Source organism: Oncorhynchus mykiss, chromosome 19 (assembly GCF_057628025.1).
Source record: "Oncorhynchus mykiss isolate SJ-2025 chromosome 19, ASM5762802v1, whole genome shotgun sequence".
Taxonomy (NCBI): Eukaryota; Metazoa; Chordata; class Actinopteri; order Salmoniformes; family Salmonidae; genus Oncorhynchus; species Oncorhynchus mykiss.
In genome coordinates, this window is record NC_143040.1 from 67,815,424 (window position 1) to 67,838,521 (window position 23,098).

General features: G+C 40.0%; 1 protein-coding gene across 1 annotated transcript; it reads left to right on the plus strand.

Moving 5' to 3' along the window:
- The first annotated feature begins 4,393 nt into the window (after positions 1–4,393).
- On the plus strand, positions 4,394–6,522 carry prlh2r (prolactin releasing hormone 2 receptor). Its single transcript, XM_036955203.2, has one exon. The coding sequence runs from the start codon at positions 4,631–4,633 to the stop codon at positions 5,846–5,848; it is 1,218 nt and encodes a 405-aa protein (XP_036811098.1). The 5' UTR covers positions 4,394–4,630; the 3' UTR covers positions 5,849–6,522.
- Positions 6,523–23,098: the final 16,576 nt, after the last annotated feature.

The window sequence follows — 23,098 nt, forward strand, 5'->3', positions numbered from 1 at the left end:
ATTCATCCATCCATCTCTTCATTAATTAAACCATTCATTCATCCATCCATCCATCTCTTCATTAATTAACCACTCATTCATCCAACCATTTATTCATCCATCCGTCCATCTCTTCATTAATTAAACCATTAATTCATCCAACCATTTATTCATCCATCCATCCATCTCTTCATTAATTAACCACTCATTCATCCAACCATTTATTCATCCATCCATCCATCTCTTCATTAATTAAACCATTAATTCATCCAACCATTTATTCATCCATCCATCCATCTCTTCATGAATTAAACCATTCATTCATCCAACCATTTATTCATCCATCCACCCATCTCTTCATTAATTAAACCATTCATCCAACCATTTATTCATCCATCCATCTCTTCATTAATTAAACCATTCATTCATCCAACCATTTATTCATCCATCCATCCATCTCTTCATTAATTAAACCATTCATCCAACCATTTATTCATCCATCCATCTCTTCATTAATTTAACCATTCATTCATCCAACCATTTATTCATCCATCCATCCATCTCTTCATTAATTAAACCATTCACCCAACCATTTATCCATCCATCCATCTCTTCATTAATTAAACCATTCATCCATCCATCCATCTCTTAATTAATTAAACCATTCATTCATCCAACCATGTATTCATCCATCCATCTCTTCATTAATTAAACCACTCATTCATCCAACCATTTATTTGTCCATCCATCCATCTCTTCATTATTTAAACCATTCATTCATTCATCCATCCATTTATTCATTCATCCATCTATCTCTTCATTGATTCTTAATTAATTAATGATACATTTCCTGAGATATCATACTCTTGAGTCCCGTACAGCCCTGATAAATATGAAATCATGAATGATATGGTTCTCCTTCACAGATGCATTTATTATGTAAAGGACTTACCTGATTTATGTCTCTATCTGTCTTTTTGAAAATGGATTAGGCTAACATGATGAATTTTCTTCAAGTTTACCCATGGTCCAGTTCACACCAAGGTCCCCCTGTGGTCCACACAGAAACACAGTCACCTCAGACTCGTGTTTTCTCTGCACCAAGCTCAGAAATACAGTTTGACTCATATCTATGAGCACATTGAGCTTTCCCACTTTTATTATTGACCCATATTGTCATTTGGAGAATCTGTTTAGCCATGATCTAAATACACACATTGTGGCCTATCCGTGTCAAACCTGAACATGATTTAATCGTATTATTTAATAGTCCAGATCAGATTCAGAACGTTTGCTAATACCATTTGGAACTTGCCTTGTCCCCCCCCCCCCCCCCCCCTCACCCCCCACCCAACATTAAATTGAATGTAGCTGTGGACATTTGAATGGAACATGTTTATTTTTGTAATGGCGGGCATGTTCTCTCTGCCAAAACAATAGCAAAGGATAGAGGGGGAAATGTAGAAAGCAACAGAGTTCTGAATGTATTACTACATGAGACTGATATTGTCCAGGGCAAAGTGCACCTCATTGTCAGCTCAGGTCAATCGAAACGGGGCAGCAGGTAGCCTAGCAGTTAACAGCGTTATGCCAGTTTACCGAAAAGTTGCTGATTCAAATGCCAGTGCTGACAGGTAAAAAAAAATCTGCCGAGGTGCCATTGAGCAAGGCCCTTAACCCTAATTGCTCTGGATAAAAGCGTCTGCTAAAATGTAGAAAATGCAAATAACCTCTATTCAGAAAAACTCTCTGAATACCAACAAGTCTCAATCATTTCACATTTCAACTATAGACTAATCACATAGCCTGCAAATGAGAGGCAAAGTGTTGAAGAGGCATAGTTCATTTTCAAAGGTTATCCCGACTGATATTTCCGTAGGTGTTGTTGAATATGGAAGATGATAATTAGCCTTTTAAATATCATTATTCAGAACTTTACCACGCTATGAGAGACTATGATGAGGTGATGAAATAGACAATGAATGAGATATCACAATTACACCATTGATAATATGCGATTTGACAGCCAAAGTACCCCTTAACATTAATTCAAGGGTAAAATTTGGTTTCTCTTTTTACTGACCTGCATTTCTTTATTGTAGTACGATTTAGCCCTGATGATGTTTTCTCTGATGTTTTCTCTGATGATGTTTTCCCTGATGATGTTTTCCCTGATGATGTTTTCCCTGATGATGTTTTCTCTGATGATGTTTTCCCTGATGATGTTTTCTCTGATGATGTTTTCCCTGATGATGTTTTCTCTGATGATGTTTTCTCTGATGATGTTTTCTCTGATGTTGTTTTCTCTGATGATGTTTTCCCTGATGATGTTTTCCCTGATGATGTTTTCTCTGATGATGTTTTCTCTGATGATGTTTTCTCTGATGATGTTTTCTCTGATGATGTTTTCCCTGATGATGTTTTCCCTGATGATGTTTTCCCTGATGATGTTTTCCCTGATGATGTTTTCCCTGATGATGTTTTCTCTGATGATGTTTTCTCTGATGATGTTTTCCCTGATGATGTTTTCTCTGATGATGTTTTCCCTGATGTTGTTTTCTCTGATGATGTTTTCTCTGATGATGTTTTCCCTGATGATGTTTTCCCTGATGTTGTTTTCCCTGATGATGTTTTCTCTGATGATGTTTTCTCTGATGATGTTTTCTCTGATGATGTTTTCTCTGATGATGTTTTCCCTGATGATGTTTTCCCTGATGATGTTTTCTCTGATGATGTTTTCTCTGATGATGTTTTCTCTGATGATGTTTTCTCTGATGATGTTTTCTCTGATGATGCTGATGATGTTTTCCCTGATGTTGTTTTCCCTGATGTTGTTTTCCCTGATGATGTTTTCCCTGATGTTGTTTTCTCTGATGATGTTTTCTCTGATGATGTTTTCCCTGATTATGTTTTCCCTGATGTTGTTTTCCCTGATGTTGTTTTCTCTGATGATGTTTTCTCTGATGATGTTTTCTCTGATGATGTTTTCCCTGATGTTGTTTTCCCTGATGTTGTTTTCCCTGATGATGTTTTCCCTGATGTTGTTTTCTCTGATGATGTTTTCTCTGATGATGTTTTCCCTGATGTTGTTTTCTCTGATGATGTTTTCTCTGATGATGTTTTCCCTGATGTTGTTTTCCCTGATGTTGTTTTCTCTGATGATGTTTTCTCTGATGATGTTTTCTCTGATGATGTTTTCCCTGATGTTGTTTTCCCTGATGTTGTTTTCTCTGATGATGTTTTCTCTGATGATGTTTTCTCTGATGATGTTTTCTCTGATGATGTTTTCTCTGATGATGTTTTCCCTGATGTTGTTTTCCTTGATGTTGTTTTCCCTGATGTTGTTTTCTCTGATGATGTTTTCTCTGATGATGTTTTCTCTGATGATGTTTTCTCTGATGATGTTTTCCCTGATGATGTTTTCTCTGATGATGTTTTCTCTGATGATGTTTTCCCTGATGTTGTTTTCCCTGATGTTGTTTTCCCTGATGATGTTTTCCCTGATGATGTTTTCCCTGATGATGTTTTCTCTGATGATGTTTTCCCTGATGATGTTTTCCCTGATGATGTTTTCCCTGATGATGTTTTCTCTGATGATGTTTTCTCTGATGATGTTTTCCCTGATGTTGTTTTCCCTGATGATGTTTTCCCTGATGATGTTTTCCCTGATGATGTTTTCTCTGATGATGTTTTCCCTGATGATGTTTTCCCTGATGATGTTTTCCCTGATGATGTTTTCTCTGATGATGTTTTCTCTGATGATGTTTTCTCTGATGATATTTTCCCTGATGTTGTTTTCTCTGATGATGTTTTCCCTGATGTTGTTTTCCATGATGACGTTTTTTCTGATGATGTTTTCTCTGATGATATTTTCCCTGATGATGTTTTCTCTGATGATGTTTTCCCCCGATGATGTTTTCCCCGATGGTGTTTTTTCTGATGTTTTCCCTGATGTTGTTTTCCCTGATGATGTTTTCTCTGATGATGTTTTCTCTGATGATGTTTTCCCTGATGATGTTTTCCCTGATGATGTTTTCTCTGATGATGTTTTCTCTGATGATGTTTTCTCTGATGATGTTTTCTCTGATGATATTTTCCCTGTTGTTGTTTTCTCTGATGATGTTTTCCCTGATGTTGTTTTCCATGATGATGTTTTTTCTGATGATGTTTTCTCTGATGATATTTTCACTGATGATGTTTTCTCTGATGATGTTTTCCCCGATTATATTTTCCCCGATGGTGTTTTTTCTGATGTTTTCCCTGATGTTGTTTTATCTGATGATGTTTTCTCTGATGATGTTTTCTCTGATGATGTTTTCCCTGATGATTATTTCCCTGATGATGTTTTCCCTGATGATGATTTCCCTGATGATGATTTCTCTGATTATGTTTTCTCTGATGTTGTTTTCCCTGCTGTTGTTTTCTCTGATGTTGTTTTCTCTGATGATGTTTTCCCCGATTATGTTTTCCCGATGTTTTCCCTAATGATGTTTTCTCTGATGTTGTTTTCCCTGATGATATTTTCCCGGATGTTGTTTTCCCTGATGTCGTTTTCCCTGATGTTGGTCTCTCTGATGTTGGTTTCTCTGATGTTGGTTTCTCTGATGTTGGTTTCTCTGATGTATTCCCTGTTCTGTTGTGTTTTACAGGGATGGACAACAGGGAGTTTTCTCTGAACTGCTCTTGGGTAGAGAACACATCTCTCCCTGCCTACTCCTCATCGTCCTCCTCCTCCTTCACTGGGTTGGATCTCCTATTTGACCTGAAGCCCCTATTCATCCCTCTCTACTCCATGGTGATCCTGGTCGCCTGCTCTGGCAACCTCCTGCTGCTCTTCCTCATCGGGTTTAACAAGAAGAGACACAACACCACCAACTTCCTGATCGGCAACTTGGCGCTAGTCGATTTGGTCATGTGCATCTTCTGCGTGCCCCTGACGGCCTCCTATGCCTTCGACAAGCGAGGGTGGCTCTTCGGACGCTTCATGTGCCACTTTGTCACCTTGATGCAGTCGGCGACGGTTTTCGCAGCCGTCTTGTCACTCACAGCCATTGCAGTGGACCGGTACGTCGTTGTGGCCTATCCCATTCGCAGGCGGTTGGGTTGCCAGTTTTGCTGGGGTTTGGTGGCTGCCATCTGGTTGTGTAGCCTTGCGTTCTCCACTCCCACGGCTCTCCACATTGGCTACCTGGACCTGAGCGCCACCGGTCTCCACATGGTCGTATGTGAGGAGTTCTGGCATGGCCAGGAGCGGGGTCGCCTTGTCTACTCCTGCTTTGTCCTGCTCTTCTCTTATTTTGTGCCACTCGCCGCTGTGTCTGCATCCTACCTCGCTATCTCCTACCACTTGAGACAAAGGAACATTTCTGGTTTGATGGCGGCGGGTCCTGTTTCCAATCAAATGAACTGGGGGCGAAAGAGAAGAAAGACTTTCTGCCTCCTCCTTGTGTCGGTGCTCTGCTTCGCCTTCTCCTGGCTCCCTCTTCAGGTGGTCAATCTCATCCGCGACCTGGATACTGACTTCACCATCCTGGGCAAGAGCCACGTCAACGTGATCCAAGTGTCGTGCCACCTGTTAGCTATGAGCTCGGCGTGCTACAACCCATTTATCTACGCGTCGCTGCACGACAAGTTCCTGTCCTGCCTGTGTCATCGTGACCTCTTCCCCCGTCACAGAGGAGTGGGGGGTCGAGGGCCAAGGGGAAACAGCAGCAGCTTCATGACATCCCACCGACTGCACCGTGTGAACACCTTCTCCACCCTGGGCGACATCCCGGTGGTTCTGGGGAACAAGATGCCACAGGAGAGCTGGCCGTTGCGGCAGGCACATAAGTCCTCAACCACTACAATTGACCATAATTACATGTAGTTGGAGTTTGAATGAGGAAGCACCTTATGGCACATGGGCCAGAGCACTGAAAGCGAAGGATGTATCTGAAAGATCAATTTCCTCCCCTTTGACCTCATCCTCTAATTAATTCCGAGAAGGACGTCAGGAGAGAGTAATCAAGAAAATACTAATGAGATAGAGTCCCTATCGCTGAGAAGTCAACCAACAAAACATTTGGAAATCAGGTGGGATGAGGTTGGCACCAATGTAGCTGACAGCTGCACCTGAACGAGTACGGATCCATGACAAAACAATATATTTCTGAGCTTACAGTCACTGGTAGTCATTGGTAGAAGATAACTGCCAAAATAAAGGAAACACCAACATAAAGCGTTGGGCAACCACCAGCCAGAACAGCTTCAATGCACCTTGGCATAGATTCTACAAGTGTCTAGAGCTGTATGGGAGGGTTGCGACACCATTTTTCTATAAGAAATTCCATAATTTGGTGTTTTGTTGATTTTTTTTTAAATTTTTTTATTTTACCTTTATTTTACTAGGCAAGTCAGTTAAGAACAAATTCTTATTTTCAATGACGGCCTAGGAACAGTGGGTTAACTGCCTGTTCAGGGGCAGAACGACAGATTTGTACCTTGTCAGCTCGGGGGTTTGAACTTGCAACCTTCCAGTTACTAGTCCAACGCTCTAACCACTAGGCTCCCCAGGATGATGGTGGAAAGCACCGTCTCAGGTGTCGCTCCAGAATCTCCCATAAGTGTTCAGTTGGGTTGAAATATGGTGACTGAGACAGCCATGGAATATGGTTTACATCATGTCATGCTCATCAAACCATTCAGTGACTACTAATGCCCTGTGGGTGGGGGCATTGTCATCCTAAAGGGGGCTAGCAAAATAATGGCCTGCCCAGCATTTTTCATTTTTCATCACTAAGCATGATGGGATGTTAATTGCTTAATTACCTTAATTAAGCACCTGCTTTTAATATACTTTGTATCCTTCATTTACTCAAGTGTTTCCATTATTTTGCCAGTTACCTGTATATCTATGAAAATACAATTTATGCAGAATTATTTTTAAACAGTTTTGTTGGCCACACAAAACGATCGTACTATGAAGCAGATCAAAAGGTGGTCATTATCTGTCATAATAAACAGGGTAGTTTGGGTCCTGAATGCTGGTTGGCTGAAACAGCATTCCAGCGGTGTGTAAATCAGACAATATACCACAGCTATGACACAAGTTCTTTTTTACTGTTATATATATGTTGGTAACGGGCTTATAATAGCAACAAGGCATCTTGGGGGTTTGTGGTATATGGTCAATATACCACTGCTAAGGGCTGTATCCAGGCACTCCGCTTTGTGTTGTGCATAAGAACAGTCCTTAGGCTGAGTATATTTAAGCAATATGGCCCGAGTGGGTGTGGTATATGGCCAATGTACCACGGCTAAGGGCTGTTCTTAGGCACGACGCAACTCGGAATCGTGGTATATTGGGCATATATCACAAACCCCCTAGGTGCCTTATTGCTGTTATAAACTGGTTACCAAGGTAATTAGAGCAGTAAAAATAAATGTTTTGTCAAACCCATGGTATCAAATCAAATTATATTTGTCACATGCGCCAAATACAACAGGTGTAGGTAGACCTTACAGTGAAATGCTGACTGACAAGTCCTTAACCAACAATGCAGTTTTAAGAAAAGTAAGTGTTAAGAAATAATTTAATAAAATAAACTGAAGTAAAAAAATAGAAAAATAACAAATAACTTAAGAGCAACAATAAAATAAGAGTAGCGAGGCTATATTCAGGGGGTACTGGTAAAGAGTCAATGTACAGGTTAGTCGAGGTAACTGATGTAATATGTACATGTAGGTGGAGATAAAGTGACTATGCATAGATTATAAACAGAGAGTAGCAGCAGCGTAAAAATGGGGGTCGGTGGTGGTGGGTGGGTGGGTGGGTGGGTGGGTGGGTGGGGGTGCAAATAGTACAGATAGCCATGTGATTAGCTGTTCAGGAGTCTTATGGCTTGGGGGTGGAAGCTGTTAAGAAGCCTTTTGGACCTAGACTTGGCGCTCCGGTACCGCTTGCCGTGGGGTAGCAGAGAGAACAGTCTATTCAGTAAATGGTTGTTTATTTGACACTACAAGACACTATAAGACACTATACCGTCTGATATACCATGGCTTTCAGCCAATCAGCATTCAGGGCTCAAACCACCCAGTTTAAAATGGCCAACATACCACACCTTCTCAGGCCTTATTGCTTAAATAAACATAGGAATCAAATAAACAGCCATTTAATTAATAGATTGTGGTGTCAATATGCTTCACTGATTGGATTATGGTGTCAGTGTGAATAGATTGTGATGTCAATATGATTTACTGAATAGATTGTGGTATCAATATGATTTACTGAATGGATTGTGGAGTCAATATGATTTACTGAATGGATTGTGGAGTCAATATGCTTTACTGAATAGATTGTGGTATCAATATGATTTACTGAATACATTGTGGAGTCAATATGCTTTACTGAATACATTGTGGAGTCAATATGCTTTACTGAATACATTGTGGAGTCAATATGCTTTACTGAATACATTGTGGAGTCAATATGCTTTACTGAATACATTGTGGAGTCAATATGCTTTACTGATTGGATTATGGTGTCAGTGTGAATAGATTGTGATGTCAATATGATTTACTGAATAGATTGTGGTATCAATATGATTTACTGAATAGATTGTGGAGTCAATATGCTTTACTGAATGGATTGTGGAGTCAATATGCTTTACTGAATGGATTGTGGAGTCAATATGCTTTACTGAATGGATTGTGGAGTCAATATGCTTTACTGAATGGATTGTGGAGTCAATATGCTTTACTGAATAGATTGTGGTGTCAATATGCTTTACTGAATGGATTGTGGAGTCAATATGCTTTACTGAATGGATTGTGGAGTCAATATGCTTTACTGAATAGATTGTGGTGTCAATATGCTTTACTGAATGGATTGTGGAGTCAATATGCTTTACTGAATGGATTGTGGAGTCAATATGCTTTACTGAATAGATTGTGGTGTCAATATGCTTTACTGAATGGATTGTGGAGTCAATATGCTTTACTGAATAGATTGTGGTGTCAATATGCTTTACTGAATGGATTGTGGAGTCAATATGCTTTACTGAATGGATTGTGGAGTCAATATGCTTTACTGAATAGATTGTGGAGTCAATATGCTTTACTGAATGGATTTTGGTGTCAATATGAATAGATTGTGATGTTAATATGCTTTACTGAATACATGGTGGTGTCAATATGATTTACTGAATGGATTGGGGTGTCAATACTATTTACTGAATAGATTGTGGTGTCAATATGAATTGGTCTCCTGAGTGATGCTGTGGTCTAAGACATTGCGTCTCAGTGCAAGGGGCATCACTGCAGTACCTGGTTCGAATCCAGGCTGCGACAGATCCGGCTGTGGTTGGGAGTCCCATATGGCGGCGGGTTTGGCTGGGGTAGGCCGTCATTGTAAATATGTATTTGTTATTAACTGACTTGCCTAGTTAAATTTAAAAATATATATTGTAGTGTCTAAGGGGCTGATTCAGACTTAAGAACGTATACCTTTCCTACGCACTTCTCAGTATTTGGTATTCAGACATATCTTATTCAGTCGCATACCCTGCGTGCTCTGAATACATTTCATTCACACGCTAACAATCATCCCACTTGCTGGCCAACATATTTTAATAATAATATATGCCATTTAGCAATATGCTTTTATCCAAAGCAACTTACAGTCATGTTTTCATACATTATCCCCTGTGTATTTAAACCTGTGTTTTCTGTCTGTCTGTTGACAGTTCGTCTTGTTTGTTCAAGCCTACCAGTGGTTTCTCTCAGCTCCTGGTTTTCCCTAGTCTCTCTTTTTCCGCGTCCTCCTGGGTTTTGACCTTTGCCTGTCCTGACCCTGTACCCGCCTGCCTGACCACTGCCTGTACCTGAGCCTGCCTGCCGGCCAGTACCTTTGCTCCTGCTCTGGATTATCGACCCCTGCCTGCCCCTGTAGTTACAATACACACTGTTAATTCACTCAGTCTGCACTTGGGTCTTACCTTGGAACCTGTTCGATACAAAGGACCACCTAGATATAGGAGTCAAATAAACAGACATTTACTGAATAGATTGTGGTGTCAATATGCTTCACTGAATAGATTGTGGTGTCAATATGCTTTACTGAATAGATTGTGGTGTCAATATGCTTTACTGAATAGATTGTGGTGTCAATATGCTTTACTGAATACATTGTGGTGTCAATATGCTTTACTGAAAGGATTGTGGTGTCAATATGCTTTACTGAATAGATTGTGGTGTCAATATGCTTTACTGAATAGATTGTGGTGTCAATATGCTTTACTGAAAGGATTGTGGTGTCAATATGCTTTACTGAATGGATTGTGGAGTCAATATGCTTTACTGAATAGATTGTGGTGTCAATATGCTTTACTGAATAGATTGTGGTGTCAATATGCTTTACTGAATAGATTGTGGTGTCAATATGATTTACTGAATAGATTGTGGTGTCAATATGCTTTACTGAATAGATTGTGGTGTCAATATGCTTTACTGAATAGATTGTGGTGTCAATATGATTTACTGAATAGATTGTGGTGTCAATATGCTTTACTGAAAGGATTGTGGTGTCAATATGCTTTACTGAATAGATTGTGGTGTCAATATGCTTTACTGAAAGGATTGTGGTGTCAATATGCTTTACTGAATAGATTGTGGTGTCAATATGCTTTACTGAATAGATTGTGGTGTCAATATGCTTTACTGAATAGATTGTGGTGTCAATATGCTTTACTGAATAGATTGTGGTGTCAATATGCTTTACTGAATAGATTGTGATTTCAATATGATTTACTGAATGGATTGTGGTGTCAATATGATTTAGTGAATGCATTGTGGTGTCAATTTGATTTACTGAATGAATTGTGTTGTCAATATGATTTACTGAATGGATTGTGGTGTCAATATGATTTACTGAATACATTGTGGCGTCAATTTGATTTACTGAATGCATTGTGGTGTCAATTTGATTTACTGAATAAATTGTGTTGTCAATATGATTTACTGAATAGATTGTGGTGTCAATATGATTTACTGAATGGATTGTGGTGTCAATATGATTTACTGAATGGATTGTGGTGTCAATAGGATTTACTGAATGGATTGCGGTGTCAATAGGATTTACTGAATGGATTGTGTTGTCAATATGATTTACTGAATGGATTGTGTTGTCAATATGATTTACTGAATGGATTGTGGTGTCAATAGGATTTACTGAATGGATTGTGGTGTCAATAGGATTTACTGAATGGATTGTGTTGTCAATATGATTTACTGAATGGATTGTGTTGTCAATATGATTTACTGAATGGATTGTGTTGTCAATATGATTTACTGAATGGATTGTGAATGAGACAGATGTTCAATTTGTTAGCAAATGTTTGAAAGGATTCCCTAAGACACTTTACTGTACATATAGCTTATGCAGCTCAAGAGATTGAATATCATTGATGATGTGTATGGAAATAGTTTTAATGAGTTATTTATAATCCTCAAGATGAGCAAATGTTTAATGTTGTAGTCCCATTACACTACTACTCCAATATGAATCAATATTCATAAATGTTCATGTGAAATGTAATATTGTGTAGATCTTTGTTTCTTTAAATGTTGTGTAAAATTAACAATTTGTTATGTTGTTTTGTCTATTAGATTATGACAGGATGAACTTGATAATGAACATACCATTGTATAGTATTTTAGATTGTCATGCAGCATGTTGGTTGTGTTGCTCTTGATGTTAAAGTTGAACATTAAAATAACATTGAAGGACCTGTGGATTGGGCCACTCTGAGACTAATACTTACTGACGCTTAATTTGAATAAACAGATGCTTTGGTAACCACTCCAACTACTCAATATGTCTGTCTTGATTACCATGAAGCCATCAGCCAGGTGTCTGAGAAGATTTTCAGATAGCTTATGCACTTTGCAGTGCTTAAATGTAAGTTTGATTTGTGCAAATTAATTCACAACCCTGAATATCTAAATGTCACGTTGGTATGCAACTGATGAAGTCAGAATCATCCGATATGTTTTATTTCCAGGGACCTCATGATACGTTATCATCACAATACTTTGGTAACGATATGACATGTATTGCGATTCTCACGATTCTAAACTCATCAAAAAAAGAAACGTCCTCTCACTGTCAGCTGCGTTTATTTTCAGCAAACTTAACATGTGTAAATATTTGTATGAACATAACAAGATTCAACAACTGAGACATAAACTGAACAAGTTCCACAGACATGTGACTAACAGAGATGGAATCATGTGTCCCTGAACAAAGGGGGAGTCAAAATCAAAAGTATCAGTCAGTATCTGGTGTGGCCACCAGCTGCATTAAGTACTGCAGTGCATCTCCTCCTCATGGACTGCACCAGATTTGCCAGTTCTTGCTGTGAGATGTTACCCCACTCTTCCACCAAGGCACCTGCAAGTTCCCGGACATTTGGGATTGAGATCCGGGCTCATCGCTGGCTATGGCAGAACACTGACATTCCTGTCTTGCAGGAAATCACGCACAGAACGAGAAGTATGACTGGTGGCATTGTCATGCTGGAGGGTCATGTCAGGATGAGCCTGCAGTAAGGGTACCACATGAGGGAGGAGGATGTCTTCCCTGTAACGCACAGAGTTGAGATTGCCTGCAATGATAACAAGCTCAGTCCGATGATGCTGTAACACACCGCCCCAGACCATGACGGAACCTCCACCTCCAAATCGATCCCGCTACAGAGTACAGGCCTCGGTGTAACTCTCATTCCTTCGACGATAAACGAGAATCCGACCATCATCCCTGGTGAGACAAAACCGCAACTTGTCAGTGAAGAGCACTTTTTGCCAGTCCTGTCTGGTCCAGCGATGGTGGGTTTGTGCCCATAGGTGACGTTGTTGCCTGTGATGTCTGGTGACCTGCCTTTGCAGACAGTCTGAGCGCTCGCTGATGGAGGGATTGTGCATTCCTGGTGTAACTCAGGCTGTTAACTCTATCCTACCAGGCTACCTCTCGCCCCTACTGACTACTACTACAGTATAATATGATGAATCACTGCAAAGACAACATTTATTCCACTCACTAATGAATTCAGTGACTTATGCAGTGAGTAAGTATAAACAGCAGGAGTGGGTAATAATTATACCAAAATCCATAGATTTGTTGATGACAATGGTGCTTGTCCCCCCAACACGGATGGTTATTTTACTAGGCTCTGTCTGTCGTGCTGAAATGGTAAAAAGAGGATCGGTTCATGCTCAGTAGGCACCACGTGAAAAACAGATTGAAACAGGGAGAGACTTTAACCATGTATCTGGAAAATCAAATTATCAATTCAATCTATTATTCATCATCATTAATTATTACCTTCTACTTGTCCAATAGGAAACTTTTTTTTCCCCATTGCAAAATGAAAACATTTTCAGTTGCTTGCCCCTAATGAACCCAGACCAGAACATGATACATCATCCAGTCAAATACAAACATCTTATTGTTAACACATTGCCCAGATAAAAGTGAGGCACACAAGATGCGAAGGAGACCAGCACAGCAGGTAAAACCATCCCCAGTGAAAGTCCATTAAAGAGCTGTACAAATGACATCAGTTGGTGCAGTGTTGTGATTCCATCTCCACCGCCTTCACCATTACACGTACACACGTGTTTAACTGAGTGGGGCATGAATCAAATCTCTTCAATGCTTACTTCAATGAAAAGGCAATCAAGGTGACGTATGAATAGATTTTTCATTACTCCACTGTTTTCACATGGACTGAGGTCAAAGAAATCACTCAATACCTCCTAAGGAGATCCTGGTGTTATGCTTTAACTGACAATTTATAATTAGGCTACAACATACAACTACTTATGACATGACTTCACTGACATCGATGCTATACGGGGAACACTCAATTGACTGTGGCCTTTGTCGTGTAATTGTATTTTCAGAAAGGAAATGACATTCAGTGGTATTTTTATTTGTATTTATTATGGATCCCCATGAACTCTTCCTGGGGTCCAGCAAAATTAGGGCAGTTTATACAATCTTAAAAACATTACAATACATTCACAGATTTCACAACACACTGTGTGCCCTCGCGCCCCTTACTGCACCACTGCCACATGTCTACAGTACTAAATCCATGTGTATGTATAGTGCGTATGTTATCGCGCGTGCTCGAGCGTGTGTGTGAATAGGGTGCCGTTTGGGACCCGGACGAGGTCTGCACTCTGAAAAGGGCATCCATTATAAAAAGCTGCAGCACTCACTCCTTCCTTCTCTCCAACAGCCCCCAGATTCCTGGGCCATTGTTAGCCTTTCTTATGATGTACCTTCATTGTCATGCAAATACCAGGGGTCAGGTGCTGTACCTTTAGGCTACGCACTACGCTCATTTATACCATCATTTGTGGAGCGGGGAATAGAGATTGACAAAGGTGTTGCCAACAATATATAGAATTTAGAAGGAAATTATGGGGAGAGTGGTTTTGGGGCACAACCACCCACCCCATTTTGTCATTGTCGTATGTTCAAGTATTGCGTTTAGTATTGTGTATAGTATTGTCTTCCCGGACATATGTTCCCGATACACTTGGCATTCACAGGCGATCAGGAACAACATTTCAATTAATTTCACGTGGCAGATCAGCATGGGATATCAAGCTGATGCACATGATGATGTTTTCATGATGTCTTCCTGATTTTAAAATGTCCTCTTTCACTTTCAAATATACACCCACTCTCAAAAGATGTGATGGGGCATCTCATCATAACTAGGTATTGAGGATAATTATAGATTACATTGTTGATAAACCATATCAGGAACTCTGAAATCATTTTGAGAGGCAACACAACAACCCCAACACCCTCCAAAAGGCATGGGAAAGAACAGTCAACCTGGCCATCACCCAGAATGTTTCCATCATTTTTCTCCAGATAAATCTACTTCTGCCGTGTCACATCGAATTACAGAGTTTGTCATTCTGCATAAGTAATCAGTAAAAACTCTATGCATTTGTAATTTTCCTGTGCTTCCTGTAAACAATTCAAGCAATCCAACTGAAAGGAGAGTATCATGGGGGTTTCTGAAACATGTACTTCTCAAACTCATCTGGCTTTGTGATATTTAGCCATTTTGATGTAATATAAAAATCCATCATGTTAGTTGAACCTGTTGTTGTGTCCCAAGTGACACCCTAATCCCTATGGCTTTGATAAAAAGCATGACACTAAATAGGGAATAGGGTGCCATGCTCTGAGCGTATCTCAATGGTCTAAGGGCTCTGACACACTGACATTTTGTATCAGACAATTTCGTAAAGAGCCAATGCTTTTTAAATGGTAGTCAAGCATTGCTAGATGAACGACAGCGAAGATCCATTGTCTGACATTTTTTTTTCTACAAAAATGTACAAACTCCGTATTGTCCAACCCATCAGGTTGTCATGTCTTGAAATATACAGACAGACAAATTACAAGTAAATTTACTTTGCAATACCTCTGACATCCATCTTTCCAACTCCGCCAATAACTTTTGAATTTTGTAACATTCCCAGAAGGCATATTGAGTAATTAGTATTTTTACACGTAAGACATGACTCTGCCATTGTGCTGAAAAATTTGTGAATTTTATCTCTAGTTTTTTACATTCTGTACATTCATCAGTCCAAAAGATTTCAAATCGAAATTTGTGATATAAAACTTTTAAGTTGGATGCATTTGAATAGGTTTTACATTGGTCAACCCAAAATGGCTTTTTAAAGCTGTCATGGAAATAAACACATTTCCTACTATCAAGTCTTTTAGGGATTCTATGCCTTTAGGGGGCCAATTTATAGATTCATTCTAAATAGCTATCCATGGTACACTATATGACCAATAGTATGTGGACACCTGCTCGTCGAACATCTCATTCCAAAATCAGGGACATTAACATGGATTTTGTCCCCCCCTTACTCCACTCTTCTGGGAAGGCTTTCCACTAGATGTTGGAACATTGCTGCTATAACAGCCTCCACTCTCCTGGGAAGGCTTTCCACTAGATGTTGGAACATTGCTGCTATAACAGCCTCCACTCTCCTGGGAAGGCTTTCCACTAGATGTTGGAACATTGCTGCTATAACAGCCTCCACTCTTCTGGGAGGCTTTCCACTAGATGTTGGAACATTCCTACTATAACAGCCTCCACTCTTCTGGGAAGGCTTTCCACTAGATGTTGGAACATTGCTGTGGGGACTTGCTTCCATTCAGCCACAAGAGCATTAGTAAGGTGGGGGACTGATGTTTGGCGATTAGGCCTGGATCACAGTCGGCGTTCCAATTCATCCCAAAGGTGTTCGATCGGGTTGAGGTCAGGGATCTGTGCAGGCCAAAACATCCCTAGACCATTATTCCTCCTCCACCAAACTTTACAGTTGTCACTATGCATTTGGGCAGGTAGCATTCTCTTGGCATCCGCCAAACCCAAATTCGTCCATCAGACTGCCAGATGGTGAAGCATGATTCATAACTCCAGAGAACTTGTTTCCACTCCTTCAGAGTCCAATGGCAATATGCTTTACACCACTCCAGCCGACACTTGGCATTGCACATGGTGATCTTAGGCTTAAGTGCGGCTGCTCGGCCATGGAAACCCATTTCATGAAACTCCTGGAGAACAGTTATTGTGCTGACGTTGCTTGCAGAGGCATTTTGGAACTCGGTAGTGAGTGTTACAACCGAGGACAGATGATTTTTTCGGGCTACGCACTTCAGCACTCGGCCGTCCCGTTCTGTGAGCTTGTATGGCCTACCACTTCGCTCCTAAATGTTTTCACTTCACAGTAACAGCACTTTGTTGACCAGGGCAGTCGAATGGGGCAGCTCTTGCAGGCCAGAAATTTGATGAACTGACTTGTCGGAAAGGTGGCCTCCTATGACGGTGCCAACGTTGAATGTCACTGAGCTGTTCAGTAAGGCCATTCTACTGCCAATGTTTGTCTATTGAGATTGGATAGCTGTGTTCTAGATTTTATACACCTGTCAGCAACGGGTGTGGCTGAAGCAGCCAAATCCACTAATTTGAAGGGGTGTCCACATACTTTTATATATATAGTAAAGCCTTGGGTAGCAAGTTGATACAATTCCAAGTCTGGAAGGTTAAAACCACCTTCAGACTTTGAAAGATTTAAAACTTGGGCCCCCGAGTGGCGCAGCGATCTAAGGCACTGCATCTCAGTGCTAGAGGCGTCACTACAGACACCCTGGTTTGTATCCAGGCTGTATCCCAACCGGCCGTGATTGGGAGTCCCATAGGACGGCACACAATTGGCCCAGCGTTGTGCGGGTTTGGCCGGAGTAGGCATTAATCGTAAATAGGACATTTTTCTTAACGAACTTGCATAGTTAAGTAAAACAAAAAAATTTTTTTAAAAAACATTCATTTTTATTCTATGCATTTTATTTGCACATATAAAGTCTGTTATGACCGAGTATACTTTTCTTCAGTGGGGTAATAAATAGAAAAACAGCCATGACATTTTAAAGAGGTCTATTCTACCTATAATATTTATGGGAAGATTATTCAATTTAATTAGATCTGCTTTCATGTTTTTTCAGTAATAGGATAAATTTATCTTTATATATTTGTTGTTTGTTGTCACTTATTTTTAACATCCTAGGTATTTGATATTTTTTGTTTGTCCACATAAAGTATTGCTGTAGATCATAGAGTCATTCTTTAACTTTTTCATATTGCCATTATTATTATTTTTTCCTGAAAATATTTTTTGCAAAGGGGCCATGGAGTTTTCAATATTGGTCAGGTATATTAGGTGGTCATCGGCAAATAGATTTTTACTATTTTCTACATTGTAGAATAATAGTGAAGACATCAAAACTATGAAATAATACTTATGGAATCATGCACAGTAGTAACCAAAGTAGTGTTAAACAAATCAAAATATATTTTATATTTGAGATGCTTCAAAGTAGCCACCCTTTGCCTTGATGACAGCTTTGCACACTTGGCATTCTATCAACCAGCTTCACCTGGAAAGCTCTTCCAACAATCTTGAAGGAGTTCCCACATATGCTGAGCACTTGTTTGCTCTCTAACTATTTAACTTAACAGTTTGTGTAACAAAACTATCAGTAGAGTTGAAAATGTGATGGAAAGACATGGAACTTTAGATTTTTATTTGGTACATGAAAACTTAAAGGTGCAATATGAAGAATCACTCCGCCTTTTCGTGGTTGCTAAAATTCTAATTGTATGCCTAATTTCGGTTTATGTGGGGGGGGGGGGGGGGGGGGGTGGAGTCACCCAAAAAGTTACATATTTCATCTTTAATAAGCGAAAAAAGTCAATTTTGTCTACATTATGAAATCTCTGAAATCTGTGCCATATTGCTTTCACCTCTATGATAGATGGACAGTTTCGACTATTGAGACGCAACTCATCTGTGAGTTTTTATCAGGGTGTTTTATAATCTCTCACAGGGCTGCCCATTAGGAAGACCCTGACAAGCGGAGTCCCAGGCTACCAGTGGGACTCCATTCTAGGGCTTTACAATCACACATTAGAATGGAAACACAGGTAGTTGCCATTGAGTGGCCATGACTAAGACCTGTTCCTTCACTTTCCATGGCAGCAGGAGTCTGTTATAAGGAGAGAACCAGTGAGAGCTGACTGGGGTAGAATGGGCATGGAGAGAGAGCACACGGAAAATAAATCCATACCAATTTGTAGTAGTCACACAAAGAGCTCCCAGGGAATAATCTTTCAGTCATTCCATTTTAACGGTGTTGGTCACACAGTGGCATAATACCTGACAGAAGATGATATTGACAGCTTTTCTCTGGCTTGGCATAATACCTGATAATGACAGCTTTTATCTGGCATAAAATTACATGTTATATTTTTTATCTTGCTTTCACAAGGAGCCAGAGCTGGACCACTGGGGATGGATTGTAGTTGGATTGACTTTTTAGTCATGTAGCAGACGTTCTTATCCAGAGCGACTAGGGTTAAGTGCCTTGCTCAAGGGCACATCGGCAGATTTTTCACCTAGTCAGCTCGGGGATTCAAATCAAATATTCGTTGGTTACTTGCTCTTAATCACTATGCTACCTGTTTGATAATGGAAACTAAATAATGTATTCTCTGTTGAGGCTGAGAAAGCAGAGAACAAAGATGGAGCCTACCCTTACCTATTTAAAAATATATATATTTTTATTTCAAACCTAGATTGTAAACTGTCATGGTCAAAGCATCTTGACACAGTAGTAGCTAAGATGGGGAGAAGTCTGTCTATAATAAAGCAATGCTCTGCCTTCTTAACAACACTATCAACAAGGCAGGTCCTACAGGTCCTAGTTTTGTCACACCTGGACTACTGTTCAGTCGTGTGGTTCGGTGCCACAAAAAAAGGAGCCAATTGGAGAATTGCAATTGGCTCAGAACAGGGCAGCACGGCTGGCCCTTGGATGTACACAGAGAGCTAATATTAATAATGTGCATGTCAATCTCTCCTGGATGAAAGTGGAGAAGAGATTGACTTCATCACTACTTTTATTTATGAGAGGTATTGACATGAATGCACCGAGCTGTCTGTCTAAACTACTGGCACACAGCTCGGACACCCATACATACCCAAAAAGACATGCCACCAGAGGTCTCTTCACAGTCCCCAAGTCCAGAACAGACTTTGGGAGGCACACAGTACTACATAGAGCCATGACAACATGGAACTCTATTCCACATCAAGTAACTGACGCAAGCAGTAAAATTAGATTTAAAAAACAGATAAAAAAACATCTTATGGAACAGAGGGGACTGTGAAGCAACACAAACATTGGCACAGACAGACACACACACACACACACACACACACACACACACACACACACACACACACACACACACACACACACACACACACACACACACGATAGCATACGCACTATACATACACATGGATTTAGTACTGTAGGTATGTGGTAGTGGTGTAGTAGGGGCCTGAGGGCACACAGTTTGTTTCGGAAATCTGTGAATGTATTAAATTGCATAAAATTTTATAAACTGCCTTAATTTTGCTGGACCCCAGGAAGAGTAATGGGGATCCATAAAAATTACAAATACAAATACAAAACATGTCAAATACTTTCTTACACGTAATACAATACAATTGTAAATGACCTCCGTTGTCATTGAGTTTCAACTCTTCAAATGAATTCAAACATCAGTACATACTTTATCACCACTGTCCGTATTGCCACAGGGTCACCGTGACGATAGGCACTTAACTCTACCTTGGGAGCACCATTCACATAACTCCCGCCGTGAGCATGGCCTATGGACATGCTGCACCATTAACTTTATGTTTTAACCTTGGTGCTATGGATTATCATAGTCCTTATCAGACATGTAATCAGACATAGGAAATAAATCAGGTAAATAGGGTTCTGAGGCGTCTCCTTCAGGGGTCAGTAATGGCATGGCAAGAATACTCTCAACGGCTTTGCTGCACAATTTCTTAACACAAGTTATAATCAGCATTATTGTAAAAAAATATATATAACTAAGCCAGTAAATCAACCAGTGAAATATTACAGCTCCCATAACACCAAATAATGACTGAACCCATCCAAACAGATTCCAATCACCGCTGAGCTCTTTCAGATGCTCCACTACAATAGTTAAGTTACCCTCACCCTGGGGTATGAATGTACAGCAATGGTCACCAATCATTTGGCACACTCTTATGCAAAACATTCTGTCCCCGTATGTACTCAGCCTCTGGCTACAAATACATTTTGCACAATTAATCATTCTATCTAATCCATAGCACGTTAGTCACTACTGCTAGTCCACTTACATAGTTATAAACATACTTAAAACATGCTCAAGTCAATTGTACTGTATCATCCAGAAAGCCATGTGTATTGATGCACTAACATTAACATTAGAATTATGATAACATAGTCAACTTAGCACACACTAATATAGTTAGATTGTACATTTACAAACGGGATCATATATAGATAGTTTGTACTACTTATTACCAGCATTAACTTTGTTTTACATTACAGACCCCGTTTATCCCTGTCTTTCACTGCCGTGAGCGGCACGTTAATGACAGATCGGTATCTCAATCCATTCTTAGTCTAAAATAACTATACATTTCGCAGTGTGCAGACCTCCACAATCAACCTGACACCCCAAATAAATAAATACAGGCACGGTTGACCCCCCCCCTCTTCCTCCTCTTCCTCCTCCTCCTCCTCCTCCTCCTCCTCCTCCTCTTCCTCCTCCCCCTCCTCCTCCTCCTCCTCCTCCTCTTCCTCCTCCCCCTCCTCCTCCTCCTCCTCCTCCTCCTCCTCCTCCTCCTCCTCTTCCTACTCCTCCTCCTCCTCCCGGCACTCCTCCTTCTGTTGTGTCTTCATTGGTTCTTCTTCAGATAGCTTCATAGTTCAAAGTGGATGGCCAATGATAATGTCTCAATTTCAATGTCTCACCTGGGCCGCCACCACCTTCACCACCCCATTATGTCTTGTCCACATGTCAACCAGTATACCAGCAACATAAGATATGTTTTGGAACGGATCTCTCTCCATGCTTACACTCCTGAGTGAAAAAAGCATGAGAGAAAAAACTGTTGATAGCTTCGATTGGATGCTGTACGTCGATTTCTGGCTCGGACTCACGTCTCTCTCGGGAGCAGTGGTGAGGACAGGGCTGTATTGAACACCTTTGTCACTCTTCTTCAGCCGTTTAGAGGGGGTTTTGAGGTTCACACACGTTCTCGGGCAAATTATCCCTGCTATGCGTCAAGACACCATCTGATGTCACTTTTCACGATAACAGAACAACAGTTTAGCTCAGATCATTTCTGATTCAGAAAATCCAGACAAACATTTGACTATACTACAAATGTGCACTTCTACAAATTATTCTAAATACCAATGCCTAAACATTTGTGAAAGAGAATAACACATTCTATTGAAACTATTTTTTCAAATTGGCTTACACTCCCCATCACACTGTCAACCTCATCGCAGAGTCTCAAAGTCAGGAAGTCAGAGGACTAATCCTTAGGGAGTAATCTCGATCATCCAACAGACCCAATCTGGTGAGATTAGTATTGAAACAAAAACAAACGCAACAATTACACTTCTTCGTATATCACTTGATACACTCCTACATATCACTCAATACACTCCTACATATCACTCAAGGTGTGAAAACATACATTCAAAACCTCAGAGGACTGGTAACGCCCCCATTTTGACAATGTGAGTCATGTGAAACAAAACACCACCACTAATGGTTAACAAAAACAAATCGAATAAGAATCACTACCTATAATAACTCTATAAAATAAAATAATTACACCCATACAGTCATAGGAGAATAGGTTAAAACAGTTTACCCTTAGTCAAAGGCAATGCCCTCTTCTTCTTCCCATTGGTCAGAATCACAAATATGGCTATGAACTGTAAACTTCATAATTACAGTATAATCATAATTAGCATAATTAGCAGTATTACAAGTTACCTAACCCTCCTGTTCTGATCGTTTCATGTTAATTCATTCTGTGTTCCCGGTCCAAAATGACCTCCCCATTATAGCTGATTATAAATCCATAATAATACATATATTATCACCTAATGTTGTGTTACATCTTTTTATCAACTTAAGTTATTGTGAAAATGACATGTTTTTTTTTTGAAAATGACTTTTATTTTGCTATTTATGGCCTGTAGGCCTCATTGACCTGAGCTCAAACAACGTATGGATTATTTTGACTATAACAAATACTCAGATAAAACATTACTGTGCTATTTATCACAGACTATTTTGTGTCAAAGTTTAACAACATCTCTCTCCTCCTCACCAGTGTCATGATCAAAGATATGATCAAGAGCCTCACATACAGTATATTGTTTGGTCATTGTGCTGCCACAGAATGAATTGTGAGAAAGGCCTCAAAAAAGCTTTATATACCAGAGCTGTTAGAAAAGTTCTATATATTATTGAAACAATGTTGAGATTGTTTGTGAGAATGCCAACAGGTATGGTTCCCATGGAGGAAAGGTTATATTTGGGAAAGGTTCCCGTGGGGGATGCCATGGAAGCCAAGAAGG